Raw genomic sequence first — 20,350 nt, forward strand, 5'->3', positions numbered from 1 at the left:
CATGCGTAGTATAGTTTTTCTTTATGCTGCTCATGTTCTTTACATCTTCTAGCCACGTTATTTTTGTTGTTTGATCATTTAGTTGAGTTTGATGTCTTTAGTACCAGGCCTGTCTGTCAACATCTGCTTCTGTAAGTTATTCTGAATCCATATTCAGTACTTCAGCAATACTGTCTATCCACTTTAGTCTCTGTCTCCCCTTTCTGTTGCCACCATTCTTTTCCAGTATTAGTTTTCTTCTCCTGTTAATTCTACTTGTGCTTTATGTGGTTGAAATATTTGAGTTCTAGTTTTACTATCATGCCTTCCAGTGAATAGTATAAATATATATGTCCTTCCATTTCACTGTTGCAGTATTCATTGCATTAGTGATCCCATGCCTGGGCTGGCTCAACAATCTTGCCAGTATACCAAAGCCTTTAGGTTGCTTTAAGGTGTGCAGTACATCACATATATGCTCCAAGCTTAGCATAGGGCATAAAGGTGACATCTGGACGTACCATCCTCAGAACTTCTTTGACGCCAGTCCGAATGCCATCTTTTGATCGTCAGTCTGAATGCCCGTTCCTTTGCTGGTTCACCAAGCCATTGCAGATAAGTGCCCCATTGGGGTTCTGTTGTCTTATCTTTCTTTTACTTTATTGTTGCTTGTGGGGCTTCATGTCATCCAAGAAGGGTAAATGGCATTGTGGGAGACAGATTCCCCATAAAGACCATCACAAACAGTCTGTTTTACCTTGGTACTTCACATGACCATACATCCTTGTTTATCTGTCAGGCCTTTGTTAGTAAGACCGTTCATAGTAGGCTTTCTTCTTTGGCACTTTATCTTGAAAATCAGTACCTTAAGCTTTTTACTAAAGACACGATGGAGGGAACTTCCTACTCTGAGGGACAGCTGTCTGTGAAGAAGGCTGAGAAATCTAGGCTGGAATCTTCTGCTGTTCAGGCTCCACTGGACAAATCTCTCAATGTGAGTGAAAGCCTGGAGGTTTGCCTAGCTTTATTGTTGGACTCCTCTGCCATGACCTTGTTGGAGGCCGGTGGGGATCTGTCTTTAAGCACATCTGAGGAGACATTGCAGACATCCACTTTGGATGTTTGGGGAACCACAGCTGATTATCTACGAGTAGCCTTGGGGCATTCCTCAAATTTTAGTCAGAGAAGTAGCCCTTCTACAATTATTGAATGCCATCTGGGATTGGAGCCTTCTAAATTTTATAAGGCAGATGTTCCATTGAAGAAAAAGCAGAAGACTAAACATATTTCTCCTACTCCTAAGGATCCATAGATTGAATGGCAGTCCTTCACTCGGGTTTAGTGCTTTGATGGCTTTAAAATCTCCTTGGGGGGGTTTCTGTTGCAATCCCCCCGGTCCTCTACTCCCCTTAAAAAAGACTCTGGGAACAGGATTCCTCCAAGGAGGAGGTGGATGCAGATGAGGAATCTTATGCTTTTTCTACTCACAGATTTCCTCTCCTTTGGAATATGGATCTGAGGAAGAGGAATCTACCAGTCCTGATTCTGCCTTTGAATAGATCTTGTTTGGGGACACGATCTCTGGAATGATGGAGTTGTTTAAATGGGATTGTGCTCAGGAGTCAGAGAAAAAAAAAAGTATTGTGAGTTACTGTAGATGGATTCTCCGAGACCTTGTGCTGCCCCCCTGTTTTGGCTGCTCTGTTAAATGTATTTTCTAATGCTTCTAAAATTCTATATAGGGTTCTATATAGGGTGCCTGAGAACTGTAAATTCTTGTACAGGTGTCCTTCTGCTGACCCCTTGGTGGTGGTTGTAGCTTCTGACAAGCCATCTTAATTGTTTCCTTCTCCTAAGTTACTACCCTCTGATAAAGATAGCAGAACCATGGAAAGGCTAGGCAAAAAGGTTTTTTACTGCTGCTACCTTGGCTTTTAGGGCTCTTAATTATCAGGTACTTGTTGTTTCTCCTTTCCTAGGCCTGTCAGGTGATTTCTGATCTTCCAGACTCTGAGGGTAAAATTCTTCTCTTTCCCTATTAGGGACTTTCTCCCAGGTGGCTCATCACTCCATCAGGTGTAGTCATGATGCAGTAGATGCTTCCTCTAGAGCTGCTGCTCTTAGGTCCATAATGAGGAGGGATTCTTGGCTTTGGCTCCACTAGATAATAAACAAAGCAGCAGCAAGTGTTTATAAGTCTCTTTAGGATAAATGCAAGGCTTTACAGGAACTTAAATATGTGTTTGTTTCCCCTGTGCCTAAATTTTAGAGAAGTTACTCCAATAAACCAGTCTTTGTTCATAGGCAATCTAGCCCTCCTCCTAAGAGTAAAAAGGTTGGCGAGTGGGCTCCTTCTCCGAAGGCTACCTAGACTTCTGCCTCAGAAGACTCCTTTTTCTGATAAACCAGGTGCTGTCTGACCATCCTCTTCTTCCTAGCCACTTTCCTTCTCTTCACCTCTGTCTCTCTCTCTCTTCTTGTTTGGCTAAAGATTACTCAGGATTCCTGGGTTCTGTCCATCATCCATCAGGGGTATTTCTTGGCATCCACCATCACTATGCTCCATCTGGCCAAACTCCACATAAGAAAGGTTCAGTGGTTTCTGAATTCAGTTTGGCTTCAACATGCGCATCCACTAGAATTTGTAGTTCCTCTTCTATCTTGACTTAAGAAGGAACTTAAGTGGTGGATTCAGCAGTTGTCTAAATTCAGAGCTGCCTTTTCATCCTCCTTTTCCCTCTCAGGAGCTGTTCACAGATGCCTCAGACTTGAGATGCGGAGAAGCTTTTGACTCCCTAAAGGTGCAGGGGGTGTGGTTGCCTCATCAACAGAAATAGCACATCAGTGTCAAAGAGATAAGAGCTGTTCTTTTGGCTCTGTAGGCTTTTCATCCTCTCTTCTGTACAGGACCTCTCAAGATGTTTGCAGACAATACAGCAGTGATGTGGTTTGTAAACAAACAGTGGGGGCAAGTTCTTATCTTTGCCAGTTGGCACTCCTAATGTGGGAACTTGCTATCCAGTATCAAGTAACTCTTCAGGCAGTTTAAATTCCCTTAAGTCAAAACACTGTAGCAGACACTGAGCAGGTGCTTAACTCAATCCTGTGAATGGATGCTTCACATGGATGTGTTTCTGGACATTGTCCACCAGTGGAGTACTCCTCAAATAGATCTTTTTTCCTCCTGTCTGAACAACAACTTCTATTTTGTGCCAGAGTCCCAGGTCCTCTGGTTTGGAAGGTGGGATGCCAGCTCTTTTTCTTGGAAGGGGATGTTTCTTTATGCTTTCCCTCCCCTTCCCCTCATTCCAAAAGTCCTGTTCAAAATTCAACTGGATGCTCCCAAAATCTTGTTGGTGACTCCCTTTTGGCCGAGACGGCATTGGTTCCCTCTTCTTCTGCATCCATCACAAGTTACCTCATGGGTGGACCTACTCACACAGGACAGTGGATCTCTCATCCATCCCCATCTGTCCATTCTTCAACTGACACTGTGGATGATAGGATTTTGATTCCACATAGACATCTTTTTTTCCGAGGACATGCTTAGGGTCCTGCAGGAGGCCAGGAAACCCATTACTAGGAAATTCTGCGTATCCAAATTGAAGAGGTTTCCTGTTTGGTGTATTTATTGTAATCTGGATCCACTTTCTGTGGATGTACCTTTGGTTTTCTCTTAACTGTGTGAATTGCTCATAGCTGGGTTATTTTCTTCTGTTAAGGCTCACTTATCAGCTATTTCCGCTTGTTTGCCTTTATCTCCTCCTCTAGCTTCTAGATTTGAAGCTAAACAGTTCTTTAAAGGCATTCTTCATATTAGGCCTCCCAGGTCCTCCTCCCTGGGATCTTAAATTTGTTTTAAAAAAATTGACCCAAGCGCCTTTTGAGCCTACAGCTTCAGCTTCCTTGCAACATTGCTCTTGGAAGTCTGTTTTTGTCAGCCCTTATTTATGTCAGATGGGTGTGTAAGGCTCAAGCCATTATGGTTTGTCGTCATTTTTTTGTGTTTCATAAGGACAGGGTGTCCTTGCATACTTGTCCATCCTTTATGTTCAAGGCAGTGAATGAGTTGTCCCTTAATCATTCTATTCATTTGCCCACTTTTTACCCTTCTCTGCAATCTGCCAGTCAGAAGGAGCTGCACACAGATGTGCATAGACAACTGAGATTTTATTTGGTAAGACTAAGACTATTAGGAAATCTGATCAGCTCTTTGTTTCCTTTCATCCTAGGTCCTTAGGATTAGCTGTATCCAAGCAGACTGTTTCTTCTTGGATCTCTAAAGCTGTTTCTTTTTGTTATTGCTTTCATGGTAAGAGCCTTCCTCCTTCTGTTAAGGGCCATTCTACTCGAGCTGTGTCATCTTCTGGTGCTTTTTTCAAGGGTCTGGATACTAACTCTATCCTTCAGGCAGCTACCTGGACTTCTGTGCATACATTTACCAAGCAAAGGTGGATGGAATCTCCAGAGCTAGAGCTGGTTTTGCTAGGGCCCATCCTTCATGGCTTTCTAGTAGGCTCTACTGGTGCTTCCTCCTCCCTCTCTTATTCCTGAGCTTTGGCTCTCTCCCTGTTGTAATGAATACTGCATCAGTGAAATGGAAGGGCACAGTACAGTTGTGTAAAGTCTTACCAGAATGGTAGATGTCCTTGCCTTCACTGTTACAGTATTTACTCCCGCCCTCCTACCCCTGGTCCATTTCTCTTCTTGATGTGCTGACTACATTTTTTTTCCTTGGACTGGCATTCCTACAGGGGCTGTTATTTCTGAGGATGGTGCATCTGGATGTCACCTTTATGCACTATGCTATACGAGGAGCATATGTGTGATGTAAGGTGTACCTTAAAGCAACCTAGAGACTTTAGTATACTGGCCAGATGTTGAGCTGCTCTTGGCATTGGATCCCTAGCGTACTGAATACTGCAAAAGTAAAGAGAAGGACATCTGTACTAGTAAGATTTTACACAACTGTACTTTACTTAAGCACTGACTGATTCAATATTCTTGCAGTCTTATACTGATGGTCCAACTCTCGTAGCCATTTGGTATTGGAAAACCAGTAGCGTTGAGGTTATTGACCTATGTTGACAATATGATGTTTTCGCTCTTTATCCTGATTTGCCATAGTTTTCATAAGATCATAGGAAGTTACTAGGCCAATGGCCCGAGGGCCCTTACAAGCTTAGCTAATTTTTACCCTTGTTATGATGATCAGCACCTGTCGCCTTTGTCCAAGAGGGACGCAGGTGGAACCCCCGGGGTGAATTTATGTTTACACATCCAATCTGCCAGACTGTGTTTGAAGAGGACCAATGAGGTGCTCTGTTTGATGTGAAGTGAGAGTCTATTCCAAAGGTGTGGTAACTTCTGGGAGACAAATCTGTTTCTCCAGCAGGTTCTATTGATGTCACATACCAGGTTTAGGTCTTTAGAGCGAGTAACCCATGTGCCATTTGACTTGTGGATGTGCATTATTTCCAATAAAGCTGAGTCAGAGATCACCTCTGAGTAGTCTGTATGAAACAGAATAAAGTGACATTGATTTCAGCTGATCCACATAGGATAGCTGCTGAAGACCTTGAATTTTCTTTGAGAGGAACCTTTGTGGTCTCTCCAGTTCCTGCAGGTGCTTTGAAAGGTACATGCCAAAAGGGGCGTTGTACTCAATTATTGGCCTAATGAGTGAAGAGTAAGAGAGGTGATAACTTCACTTTTTGTAGAGTCAGTGCCTGTACTTATGAGGTGAGCCATATAGAATGCCCTTCTTACCACTCTGGAGACACGGTCATCAAAGGCAAGGTTGCTATCAACCTGAGTGCCCAGATCTTTCACCACTGATTGCGGATTTAGGGTATTGCCATTGATGTGGTAATTTGCAGGAACATTGCCCTTGCTGAAAGGGATGATCATTTTTTTGCATTGAGTTTGAGGCCATGACTTTGGCACCAATCATTTGTTTGCCTAAGACCTTCTTGAAGGATGTTGACATCATTTGGAGATTCTATGATCGCACCCAGTTTGCAGTAGTCAGCAAACTGTCAGCCACAGTCCCTTGGTTTTAGCTTGTACTTTGGAGAAATAGATTCCAAACCATAGAGGTCCCAGGACCTATCCCTGTGGAACACCACCGGTAACAGGTCTGCTGCTGGAGGTGGATTTCCTTATTTTGACTGTATGGGTTCTATCAGAGAGCCAGTTCACAACCCACCTTATAATATATAATGGTTGATGTCTAGCTGAGAAAGTTTATCAACGATGCCTGAGTGAGGGATAGTGTCAAATGTCTTGGCCAGGTCTAGGTAGGCTGTATGCACAGATTTCCCCTTGTCAAGGGCCCTTGTGACTGTCTCGAAGAAGTCCACCAGGTTTAACCAGCATGATTTCCCCTTGAGAAATCTAAACTGTGTAGGATCTAGTGTTTGGAGATTACCTATATCTTTGTTGATAAGGTCCACAATGATTCTCACCATGGCCTTGAAGATAAGGCTAGTTAAACTAATAGGTCTGTAGTTCCTGGGGTCAGTAGAAGCACCAACTTTGTGCAAGGAGATAATGGTGCAGTTTTCCATTAAGCTGGGATGAAGCCGATGCTTGGGCAGTGATTGAAAAGAGTAGCCAATTGTGATGCTAATTCTTGTTTGAGCCCATGTAGGACGTAGTCTGGGATGTTATCAGGTCCCATTGATGCTGTGTTTTTGGCCTTAGAGAGGGCATTTACGACCTATTTAGAAATTCAAGTGGAAGTGAAGTTTTCACCAAACCTCTTGGCTAGCAGGTTAGCTATGTCCACTGACTCAGTGTACGAGTTACCATTAACTACCAGTTCGGTGCAAATCTGAGCCTTACTTTTTAGGTTACAGATGTAACTAAAGTGCTCCTTATGGTTGTCCTTGGTTGAGAAAGCTAACTTGGATTCATAATTTGCCTTGGAGGACTTTACAAAAAGTCTTATTTGCTGAGGAGGGAGTTTCTCCAATTTAGAGCCTGTTCTTTCTTACTCTTGGACAGCAGTTTCTTCCTTTTGTTGTAAAGCCTGTTAATGGTGGTTGTCAACCAGGCAGGTTTGCTTTTCCTTGAAGAGCTTGTTTTGGTCCTAACAAGTACTTCCTAGCCAATGCAGTTATACAGGTGCTTGTATAAGGCATTAGTGTAGAGCTCTGTATAGTTACCAGTTCTGTCTGAGGGGAGAGGTGCAATGAAACTATTTATACCATCAGTCTAGTTGCTGGTAGGGGAGGGTCAGATGTGATAGTTATCTCAAATGGGACTGATCTGTGGTCAGATCTCACCACGGATGAACTCACAGTGGGAGGCTATAGTGGTCTCCCATATTTGTATGCACCAGCTCCAGGATGTTGGCACCCCTGGTGGGGGTGTCAACCAGCTGGTCCAAGGCACTGGAGTTAACAAAGTCAGGGAACCTTTAGGCAGGTGAGTTTGAGCATGAGTAATTTACCCAGTCAATGCTAAAGTAGTTAGTCACCAAAAACTATGGTGTTAGGATGTATCCTGATAGACCCAAGTTGATCCAAATAGGGAGAGTGGGTCCTGATTCATGGAGGGGGTTCGGTGGTTGGCAGTGACTTGAATAGGTGTCCTACCAACATTTACTTGCACCTGAAATATCTCTAGGGCATCATACTGTTAAAGCAATCTGGAGGTGTATTTATCCTTGATGAATATTCATACACCGCCGCCTTTAGTTTTCTTGCCTTCAGTTTGTGGTCTGAATATATGGAAGGAGGTGTAACCTGGTATGGCTGGGGTGCTGTCCACAGCCTTGAAACAGGTCTCTTTGACTGCACAAATGTCTGCATCCTCCAGGGTGAGGACTGCTTCCAGTGAGTGCAGTTTCTTGTTAAGACTCCACAATTTAGCAACATGACCTTGAGTTTTTTTATGTCAGGAGTTTTGTCCTTGTGACACTGCCTAAAAAGGGCACTATGGGGGTGGCAAGAGCCTTAGCCAGTAGCCAAAATCCCAGGGATGACAGATGAAGACCATCTCTGGCAAAGCATCAAGGTATGTCGATCATGTTATCCCAGGTTGACAGATACTGGATCCCCTTAGAATGACACCAAAAACTAAGTCAATTACAGAAATTAATCATTTTCTGTTTGTACTTAGGCATCATTCTAGGTAAAGGTAAAATGTTGCTTACAGCTAAGGACATACCTGCCTGAGACACATAGTCCCTGAGCTCAGTCATATCTCCCTTCATATAGTTCAGAGAGCTATGTCTCAAGTCATTCACACCAACATGGACTATGACAGAGTCATAACGGTACCTGTTGTTGAAGGACTTGATTGTATGGGTGGTATGGCGAATCAGACTTGAGTGTATGTGTGATATGGCAGATTCTGGCACGTGACAGACAGCTGACTGTGACCTTCTCTTTATGCAGGCAGCCTGGTGAGAGGGACATCTGTGTCTCTCATGATGGAGTCTTCTATGACTAATATGTTAGGTTTAGTGTTTAGCCTTATGCACTTGACAGGTGAGACACTGTTGCATGAGCTATCATGTGTATTGTGTTCTGCGGCGGGAGTATTATGTGTAGCATGCTTGTGTTTGTGTTTGGGAAGTCTCTGGTGTTTAGGTAAGTTTGTGGTGAGGTCCTCCATGTATGTAGGTATGTGTGATATGGGTTTGGGTGGAGGTGGTGAGGTGTGCATGCTAACAACCTGCTCAGTGTCAGATGTATTGACTGTTGTGTGAGAGAGCATTGATTCTAGGTTTTTAATATAGTTGCTTCTCTCACATGTTAAGTTTGTGTGGACTAGAAGTGGGGGTTTGTCTGTGTACATGAAGCATTTGCTACACTGCCTCAGGATGCCCATGTCTACCAAGCTGGCTGGAGAAACTGGGATATTGCCCGTTTATAGTACTAGGTGAATTTATATGGTCAGAAACAGGAATATGGTAGGAAAGGGGTAACACATAGGAATAACTAGTGGGTGAGTTGTGTTAATACCTCAGAGGCTAGGCTTAATAAGAGGTAGAGTGGGGCTGCAGAAAAACTCTTGAGGCCTTTGTTGCAATGGGATGCTTATACAGCTTCACTAGTATTCACGTATAAAGAATCTTAAACCAGAAATGTAAAGAAATGTTAAAAGATGTACCTGTATTTTTAGAATCAGTCATGTAAAATAACTATTATTTGTGTTCGTTAGAGCATTTCTCCCTGGGCCTCTGCTGAAAATGGACATATATACAGTTGGACCAGCCCGGTCAACAAATGTAAAATAAAATAAAATAAAAATAGTACTGCTGTTTGCCTGGAAATGTCCTAAAGTTGAGTAAATACACTGTTGGGATACAGCTGTATCGAAAGGAAAATTTGTTGAAATTATCTGTCCACCTATGGCACACAATTGTGCAGCAGTCCACTGTGCTGTACAAAGAGCAAACCAGCAGAAACCACCTCAAGGGTGGAGGTTCAATACTAGAATGGTAAAACTAAAACAACTTAAAAAAAAACTGAAAAAAATCAATGAGGTGCTTACTCCAAGCCCTAGACCAGCCAACCTTCACCAGCCAGGGACCAATCAGCACAGTCTTCTCAGTGGAGTGCAGAAGGGCCCTTTCTAATTCAAGATGGCCTGGAAAATGTGCTCAGAACAAACAGCCACTACAAAGAAACAACCAGGCCCAGAAAAAGCATTCATGAGTCTGGGGTATGCTATAGCTACTAACTACACTATTTTAGGCAGAAAACACTACAGAAATGTTTACCACAGAAAAAAAAAACAGCAGTGAGACAGTAAATAAAAGTTTCAAACAAAAAGAGCAAGGAGACTTTAGAGAATGCTGTAACTGCCAACAAATCAGTTGTATGATACACTGCTTGGCAGGAAAATCAGAATAAACAAGCAGATGCTTAACAAATGGAGAAAATTTCCAGTTGATACCTTCCAAACAGTGAAAATGGCTAAAAAAGATTTACAAACAGTGAAAATAGTCATTCAAATGGTTTAACAAGCCCTGTAAGGCAGTCAGTTTCAGTACAACAGTGCAGTTTGTTTATAGTAAACTACAGTAAAACCTTTAGCAGCAGGCAATAAAAAGTGCAATAAATAGTAAGAATAAGCAGTAAATAGTAAAAATAAGCAGGACAACAGGCAATGTTTGGTTATTAAGAAGCTCAGATGCCTCTAGTTATCTGAAATCTTACCGCAGAGTTGTGGCTGTGCCCCTCCTTTGTTCAGCTCAGTATGAACAAACAGAAACCCACTCAAGGGTTGGGGTTAAATACCAGAAGATTAAAACCTAAAACAACTATAAAAATGCAGAAAAGAACCAATGAGGTGCTTAGTCCAAGCCCTAGACCAGCCAACTTTTACCAGCCAAGGACCAATCAGCACAGTCCTCTCATTAGAGTGCAGAAGGGCCCTTTCTAATCCGAGATGGCCTGGAAAATATGCTCATAACAAACAGCCACTACAAACAAATAACCAGGCCCAGAAAAAGCAACCCTGAGTCTGGACTATGCTACAGCTACTAGTTACACTATTTTAGGCAGAAAACACTACAGAAATGTTTACCACAGCAGAAAAACAGTAGTGAGACACTAAATAAAAGTTTTAAATGAAAAAATATCAAGGAGACTCTAGAGAATGCTTTTAACTGCAAACAAGTCAGTTGTATGATACACTCCTTGGTGGGAAAATCAAAACAAATAGGTGCTTGAATGGAGACAATTTCCAGTTAATACCTTTTACACAGTGAAACTAGCTAAAAAAACTTTACAAACAGTGTGACAGTAACAAAAGTGATTTAACAGGGCCAGTAAGGCAGACAATTTCAGTGCAACAGTGAAGGCTAGTTTATAGCAATAAAATACAGTAAAAAGTAGGTTGTAGTCACCATTTGCAGAGTTCTTTGAGGCTGAGAAAATAAAATCAGACTGGAATTTTCTGTACATCTGAGGCTACTAATGTTTCTCCCAGTAATTTTGATTTCAGCATCTAATTTATCTAATTCATCATTTCATGTTATGTATTTAGCATGTAAATTAAATAAATACAATAACAATCTGCAGCATTGTCTTACTGCTTTCCCAATCTTGAACCACTCAGTTATTTCATATTTGGTTTTAACTGTTGCATCTTCAACTGCATACAGATTCTTCAGGCTTCAGCATTGGAAGCCTCACTTCTTTCAGGATTGTTATTAATAAAGCTTTCTAGGGTCCATTTAACTTCATTCTCTTGGATGTCTAGCTTTAAATCAGAGAACATGCTGTCATATAAGATGATGTGGTCCTGTATGGGCTTGCCAGCCTTTCTTAATATTTCTGCATCTATTAGGATCCACCCTTATTTGTTATCATTCCAGTTTTTACATGGAAGCTACACCAATGCCATTCTAATCAACAACTAAACAAAATCACTAATAAAGAAACATGTATGACTGAAATCAGTGTCAGAAAACCTCCACTGAAACATTCTTCCACCTCCCTCACTGAAACCTTAGTGGGTTAGAGGAAACCTTATTGGGGTCCAAATGGAGAGATAAAAAGTCAGCAAGCAAAGGAGAGTAGTAGTGCTGAAACTGAATTCATCCTCAAGTCTTGGTGAGTACTTTTGCGAGATGGACCCTGTTTTCACAAAATCTCACCAAGGCGACACTGATATATAGACTGTATTTATATAGCGTATATCATGGACAGGAGTAGGTCAAAAACTAAAAAAGATAGCTTGGTGCACAAGAACCTGGATAAAAAAAGTGCCCAATCCTGGTAGGCGCATTGGTGCCAGGACTGGAAAAGATGACAGTGTAGAATCCTCAAAATACATAAACATTACTACAGTGGGGACAGGCCAGGCCAGACCCAGGGGGAGGATGGGTCCCCTGTTGTAGAAGGAAGTAGTCCACAAATATCACAAAAACTATAGGCCAAAGAAGAGCCATAAAGATGATAAAGTGGACTATTGAGGATAAGAAAGAAATTATGTATTGTTACTATTCTGGAAAAAGCCCAGAATTTCCAGATAGAAGATATATACAAAACAATTAAGAGAGAGAAATTAGAGGAAAGAAAAATACTTCCGCAAGAAAAACTGTCAGAAGCATCAAATGAAAATTTGTGTTCATTAATACAACAGATTTGAGAAAAACATTATATAGATCAAGAAACCTTGATCTGTTTGGAAAAAGAAGCATCTGAGAAAGTGCGAAAATATAAACACAAAACCAGGAGATATTTGAAAAGTATAAAAAAGAACTATGGCCATGGAAATGAAAAAAATATTTGATATGGTGCAATATTTATACAAAGGAGAAAGCCAAATTAATCAATGTAAAGAAGGCAGCCCCAAAGATAGTTGAAGAGAAATACAGGCAAAGACATCTGGATATGGAAAATTTCACAATAAAAAAATATCACAAAGATGGAACATAGAAAAGAAGATTAGTAAAGTAGAAGTTAAAAAACAATAGAAATTGAAGTTATGGAGTGCTTGCAAAGTGAAGGATTTGGTGTAGAAGGTCTAATAGGTTACATCACAGCAGGATGGAGTGAGTCCTCAAAGTAGGGAGAAACAGGAAGATCAGGAAACATCTGAAGAAGAAATATGGACATGGGAAAGAAAAAGATATTTAAAATGATGTAATATTTATGCAAAGGAGAAAGCAAAACTAAGCAATAAAAAAAGAGCAGCACCAAAGATATTTGAAGAAAATACAGGCAAAGGACTCCGGGCATGGAAAACTTTACAATACAAAAAATAAGAAGACAGAGGGAAAGCAGAAAAGGAGATTAGTAATGGAGAAGTTACAGAAATAGAAGATGGGGGTTATGGAGTTCCTGCAAAGTGAAGGATTTAGTGTAGAAAATATAATTCAGAAAGCACCACAACAGGATAAGAGTAATGGATATCCAAATTAAGGGGAAAACCAGTGGAACAGGAAACAATTGGTCAGGTGCCATATGAAGATAATTTGGAGCCTTCCACAGGGAACCAATATATATGTTCACTTGAAGCTAGACAGCAAGTGAAGGAACAGGAAACTGTGGAAACTATGATGCAGTCAATGTTGAGGAGTGATAGGCCAGTGAGTTCCCATATGATAGAGCAATGGATGGCACAGGACGAAATTGAAACGAAGGTGCCACAAGAAAGTGCTATAGAATATTCTATAGAATGCTCACAAGAATTGGAAAACAATAGATGTACCCTTAATTTGAAAGAAAATGAGCTAAGAGAAGAGTTTCTTGATTATTTAGACAGATGTATCAAGATAAATGAAAGAAATAGACTGCAGAAAGTTAATAAAACCCAAAAAGTTAGAAGTCTGATAAAATAAATGAACACAGCTAATTAGGACTGTTCATAGAGATCATGCGATATAACAGAAGTAAACGGGATATATTACTGTGCAGCTAAATTAATAACTGATAAAGTTCTACCACAGGAACACAGGGTAGTGAGGGAAAGGAAGGGGAGAAATCAAATACCATCATGGAAGTATCGAATAGAAAAAAACTATGAAGCAGTTAAAACAAGAAGTGTCACTGTTAGAAGACTATAGAAAAGGGAACAGATCAACAAAAATACTAAGAAAGATAGATGTGATTAAAGCAGTACACAATATCAGAACAGACCAGAATCTATTATGCACCATCATAAATAAACTAAAATTTTTAGCACAGGTGGAAAAACTTAGAAGATATGATGATAAATATAAAGAAAAAGTACAAAATAAAATTTATTGATGACCCCAAAAAAAAGTTTTATAAAGAATTGGAAAGTAAGGTAAAAAGAATTGAAAGACCGCCAAAAAAGAAATAGATACATTTTGGAGAAGTATCTATGAAAATCCTGTGGAACATAACAAAGATGCTAAATGAATAGAAGAAGTTAAAGAAAGAATAAGAGGTTTAAAAAGTACAGGATATGAAATGGGATGAATTAACAGCTAGAGAGATTGAAACAAAGCTAAGAAAAGCCTCTAATTGGAAATCCCCAGGCCCAGATGCAGTACCTAACTTTTGGCTGAAAGTATTAACATCTTTGCATGAAGATTTAGCCATGAGTAAGAACTATTTATATGCGCACCCCAAACAGACGCCAACCTGGTTAACAGCAGGCAAAACAATGATCCTATGTAAAAGCGAACCTGCAAGCTACCCTAAAAATTATAGACCAGTAACTTGTTTTCCGACGACGTATAAACTATACATGGGAATTGATGCTGACAGGGCTTATAGTCCTTTAGAAGAAAACTCAATTATGGCAGTAGAACAAAAGGGCAATAAAAGAAAGACATATGGAACAAGGGATCATTTGTTGTTAAATAAAGACATACTGGAGAACTGTAAAAAGGTGAAGAATTTAAGTATGGCATGGATTGACTATAAATAAGCATTTGATAGTGTCCCGCATTCATGGATAAAAGAATGCTTAAAAGTTTATAAGATACACCCTACACTGATCGATTACATTACAGTGACCATGAAACAGTGGCAGACCACTTTCCATTAAGCCATGATAAAGGACAGATTATTATCCCAGGGACAAAATTCAAAGGGGATATTCCAGGGTTACTCTCTGTCACCGTTGCTATTTTGCCTTGCCAATAACCCATTAAGCTGTTTACTTAACAGCTTAGGCCATGGCTACAATTTGAACCCATTAAGCTGTTTACTTAACAATTTAGGCCATGGCTACAACTTGGCGCCTAAAAAACATTCAGAAGAGGAACTGAAAGCTCAGCTGCAGGTTGTCAAAACTTTTTCAGATGATATAAGAATGTCATTTGGTCTTGGTAAGTGTGCAAAAGCAACCTTTAAAGCAGGAAAACTGCAGCACCAGGAAAACAGTTTGGGACAAGAATGTGACATAAAATAACTTGAGCAAGAGGGAGTGTATAAATATTTGGGAAATGATGAAGGATCAACAGTAAAACATGAACAAATACGAATAAAACTTAGGAATACTTTAGAAGACTTAAATCAATTCCGAAAATAGCATTGACATCTATGAAAAAAATCCAGGTTGTAAACCAATTTGCTCTTCCTGTCCTTACTTTAAGTTTTGGAGTGATTGACTGGCCCCAAAACGTGTTGGATAGATTAGATAGGAAAACAAGAAGTATGCTTCATGCTAACCAAATGATTTATAAAAATCAGTGTATACCAAGATTATATATTCCCTCTTCTGAAGGAGGGATGGTCCTCCTTGAAACTGATTACATGTATAGATCTGCAATTGTGGGAATCCACACATCTGCTGACCTCACAAGACCCAAATGTAGTGAAAGTTTTGAAACACAAGAATAAATCTAAGATGACTTATCTGCTTAATTTAGCAAAAGCACATCAGTGTCAAGCAGGAATGGAAATCAAACCAGAAATAGATAAAAGTCAGGTAGCAACTGAATGTGCCAAAAAACAAAAGAAAGAATATAAAGTGAAGGACCAGATGAGAAGGCAAGAAATGTGGAAAAAGCATAAATATAGTTGCAAGTATAGAAAACTTTTGGAAGAGTCTCATGTTGATCAGGAACGAATGCAGGAATGGTTGAGGAGAGGCTAATTCAAACCAAGAGATGAAAGGTTAATATTGGCGGCCCAAGATAGTGGGCTGCATACAGTTTATAAAGTCCATTGAACATGTGGGAGAAACAGACAAATGTAGGTTTTGTAAAACCAAATTGGAAACAGTCTCACACCTCATTGCTGGCTGTGACATGCTAATGGCAGGACTGTATACTGAAGGCATAATAATGTGGCAAGACTGTTGCACTGGGGGATTGTGCAAAAATTATGGTATTGAAGTGGCTTAAAAACACTAGAAACATGAGCCACAAAAATAGATGCTAGAAAACAGGATATAGTGGTCCAAGAAAAGAAGACAAGAGTAACATTGCTCATTGAAATCGCCACACCCAGTGACTACAGTGTCTTGCATACAGAGAGAGACAAAGTCATAAAGTATCAGGATTTGCAGGTAGAAGAGAGCAGTGTGGAATAAAGATACCAATAGTTCCAATAGTTGTAGGACCAAAAGGTCTTATAAAAATAATCTACAATCATATTTAGATAGCTACCAATCCATGTAACCCTGTACGAATTGCAGAAGGAGTCATTACTGGGCACATTGCGGGTGCTGCAAAGAGCACTTTTGGTTGCCATCAAAGACTGAAACAATACTAATTTCCTGAAATTTAATAGTACTTTGAGTTGGGAATGAGGTCTATTCCTGTCATGGTTTTAGAAACCCAAAAGACTTGGAGAAATTAAAAAAAAGTGCAAAAGCTTATGCTACATCAAACCAATAAAAATGTTCCGACACGTATCTTTGCTGAAAATGGAGCTGTCCACCATGCAGGGGATTGTGTCCTCTGCATTACATTTATTAGCTAGACTGTCATGAGATAATAGTAACATAAAGGGAAATTTCTACCAACACAGTGATCATTGGCAGATGGTAAACTCCTTCCCTCTTCTATACCCTGATGCACATTAGAAAGGTTCAATTACAAAATTGTTTTGCTTTTTTGTAGGAAATGTGCTCAAAACTTTGTTTTCCTTATTATTCCTTTTGAGTCTGGTCAGATCATTGGCCTTTGCTACGTCACCATCTTTCTCTGTTTTATGCTGCTCTGGTCAGTTCTCCACATGACATGTGATCCACCATCTTTCTCTGTTTTATGCTGCTCTGGTCAGTTCTCCACATGACATGTGATCTGATTTCAGATATGCATCAAGTGTTCACCTCCATGTCACAGCTGTCCTTCCACTTTAAAGTTTCCTTGTGGATTTCATTTGAAAGCATGGTGTAAAGCATTTTTCAATCTACTACATATGGCCTTAACCTCTCCTAAGTTTTAGTCCCACCATGTCTGATTCCCATGAAATTTTATGTCCATTTTACAGCAGGCAGCTGCATCACATTGCTGAAGATGGATTTGTGACTCCCATTTATATTGAACAGAAATCTTTTTTGTGCTTGTCATCTTCAGTGGATGAAAAAGTATGTATATTCTGTAAAATATCTACTGCTCCCAACAGCATTGTTATGTGACGCTGAAGTGAAGAAACAGCAGTCAATTAACAGAGTGTTTGTATGCTTTTATTTCAGACTGTCACCTCAAGTGACCATCTTTATGAGTCATCAGAACATTCCAATAAACACATTCGTAAGGTAATTATTCTTTTTGCTTACCTATGTTCAGTGCTTTGTTTTTTATAGTGTATACATTTATTACACAACATGTCTGGTTACACAGTGAGAAAAAGAAATTGTGTCAAATTCTAAACATAAAAAAGGGAACTACAGACATTTCCCTTTGTATGAATATAGTATTACAGACCTCCTGTATGAATATAGTATTACAGACCTCCTGTATGAATATAGTATTACAGATCTCCTGTATGAATATAGTATTCCAGATCTCCTGTATGAATATAGTATTCCAGATCTCCTGTATGAATATAGTATTTCAGATCTCCTGTATGGATATAGTATTACAGACGACCTGTATGAATATAGTATTACAGACCTCCTGTATGAATATAGTATTACAGATCTCCTGTATGAATACAGTATTACAGATCTCCTGCATGAATATAGTATTACAGATCTCCTGTACGAATATAGTATTACAGACCTCCTGTACGAATATAGTATTACAGACCTCATGTACGAATATAGTATTACAGACCTCCTGTATGAATATAGTATTCCAGATCTCCTGTATGAATATAGTATTCCAGATCTCCTGTATGAATATAGTATTCCAGATCTCCTGTTTGAATACAGTATTCCAGATCTCCTGTATGAATATAGTATTCCAGATCTCCTGTTTGAATACAGTATTCCAGATCTCCTGTATGAATATAGTATTACAGATCTCCTGTATGAATATAGTATTACAGATCTCCTGTATGAATATAGTATTACAGACCTACTGTATGAATATAGTATTACAGACCTCCTGTATGAATATAGTATTATGAATATAGTATTACAGACCTCTTGTATGAATATAGTATTACAGATCTCCTGTATGAATATAGTATTACAGACCTCCTGTATGAATATAGTATTACAGACCTCCTGTATGAATATAGTATTACAGATCTCCTGTATGAATATAGTATTACAGATCTCCTGTATGAATATAGTATTACAGACCTTCTATATGAATATAGTATTACAGACCTCCTGTATGAATATAGTATTACAGACCTCCTGTATGAATATAGTATTACAGACCTCCTGTATGAATATAGTATTACAGACCTCCTGTATGAATATAGTATTACAGATGACCTGTATGAATATAGTATTACAGACCTCCTGTACGAATATAGTATTACAGATCTCCTGTACGAATATAGTATTACAGACCTCCTGTACGAATATAGTATTACAGATCTGCTGTATGAATATAGTATTACAGACCTCCTGTATGAATATAGTATTACAGATCTCCTGATTATTCCTGTTATCAGCAAGTTAATGCGCAGTGCATGGTTAGGTTAGCTGCAGATTTCATCCCTGGTTTGGCACCTATATTTCTAATGGACAGAGGTAACCTGTAAATGGTTCATCTCCCAGGCCCATGCTTGCACTTATCAAGGGTATCAGAACTTGTGAGATATTTGGGATGCATGGCTGGGCTTAAAAAGGCCCTTGTGGTCATTAGCCTAGTAAACACTTATGGACACCGATTATGCACCTCTTCCCTCATCTGGTTACAAACACCCTCCAGTCCTATCCTTTGCAAGTACACATTAGAATGTGCAACCATGGATGGGCACTTTCCATCTCTGCATCCAGCTTGGTAGACATGGACATCTTGAATCAATGTAACAACTGCCTTATGTATACTGACATCTGCTTAATTCTCAACCAGACAAATACAGTATGTGAGTGGTGCAGTTACACATTAACACTGGTGGCTAGACTCTCGCATACAGACACAAAAGGCAAGAAAAAGGTTGTCAGTGACTCACACACATCACTCACTGCACCCACAAAAGACCACACACACACACACACAGACCCACATATGCAGAGATGCTCACATATAATTTATCTAAATTTTAAAGGGCTCACAGACGCAGTCCTCAGAAATTGTACATGCACACAAACAAGACAGTTCTCATCACAAGACATAAAACCACATCTCATTGTGTCTCATCTACCAAGCCCATAAGGCAAAACACTCCACAACCCAATATTCTGGTCATAGGAAATTCCATTGTGAGACACACTGATGTCCCTCTTACCAGGATGGATAAATGGAAGGTTACAGCTAGTTGCCTGTTAGGGGCCAGGATTTACCAGATGACACAAGCACTCACATTACTTATCCCTAAGTACCAGTCTGATTCATTCATAGTTCATGTGGGCATGAATGACCTGAGATGTACCTCTTTGGACTATATGAAGAGAGACATGAGCTGTCCAAATACGGGTCACAGGCAAGTATGAGCGTAGCATTGAGCAGCATTGTACCATCTCCAAGGATGACGCCAGAATACCAGCCAAAAATCAGTGACTTTAACAAATGTCTTGGCTACTGGTATTATTCCAAAAGGGTCTAATACTTGTCAGCCTGGGAGGACATGGTTCATAGGCCATGCTGCTTTGCCAGGGAGGGTTTTCTCCTGTCACCTCTAGGCTTTTGGATATTGGCCAAACCATTATCCACCCCTATAATGCATTTTTTAGGCATTGCCCAAAAGACAAACCTTCCAACATAACAAAAGCTACTCGGGGCAAGCTAAAGGTGATACTGCTTGATGCTAGGATTCTCAAGAAGAAACTGCACTCCCTGGAAGCTCTCCTAACCATGGAGAATGCTGATGTCTGTGCAGTTACTGTAACATGGTTCAAAGCAACAGAAAGCACTCTGGCAGTGCATGGCTATAATGCCTGTCATAGTTCTGATCACCCACTGCACATGAAAGAGCAAAAGGTGGAGGTGTATCTAGTTACATAAAGGATAAGCATACCTCAAGGTTGGTCAAACAATATGACATGCTTGAGCTACTCCATGTCCAACTAACCATGGGAAAATCCATTACCATATTCTTGCTAGCTACAGGTGCCTCAACAGAAAACCCATACATCATACCTGAAGTTACTAGAATCGGTCATCATCTGGCCCAATGCTATACTCATGGATGATTTTAACTACCCTGCCATTAACTGGGAGGCATACATGACCAGTAACATGCAGGCCCAAAGATTTCTTGACTTTCTAAATTCAAATGCCCTGGACCAGTTAATTTGCACTCCCACTAGGGGAAAAATATCCTAGATCTAGTACTTGGAAAGAACGTATAAGGGAGGGAAACCTACTGCTCCTAGACTGTAGCCCACAGGGTGGGTATAATTTTCAGGAGGGAAG

At 40.0% G+C, this 20,350-nt stretch overlaps 1 protein-coding gene across 7 annotated transcripts in view; it reads left to right on the top strand.

Annotated features, from left to right (window-relative positions):
* LOC122811493 (circularly permutated Ras protein 1-like) overlaps positions 1 to 20,350 on the top strand; it is a 1,239,209-nt gene that overhangs the window by 1,178,826 nt on the left and 40,033 nt on the right. For all 7 annotated transcript variants that reach the window (XM_044083365.1, XM_044083368.1, XM_044083363.1 and 4 more), the window contains one exon: positions 17,068 to 17,130. In XM_044083365.1, coding sequence (XP_043939300.1) covers positions 17,068 to 17,130 — 63 coding nt within the window. The remainder of the gene's footprint in view (positions 1 to 17,067; positions 17,131 to 20,350) is intronic.

This window comes from Protopterus annectens, chromosome 9.part0 (assembly GCF_019279795.1).
Source record: "Protopterus annectens isolate FY-2018-M chromosome 9.part0, PAN1.0, whole genome shotgun sequence".
Taxonomy (NCBI): Eukaryota; Metazoa; Chordata; order Ceratodontiformes; family Protopteridae; genus Protopterus; species Protopterus annectens.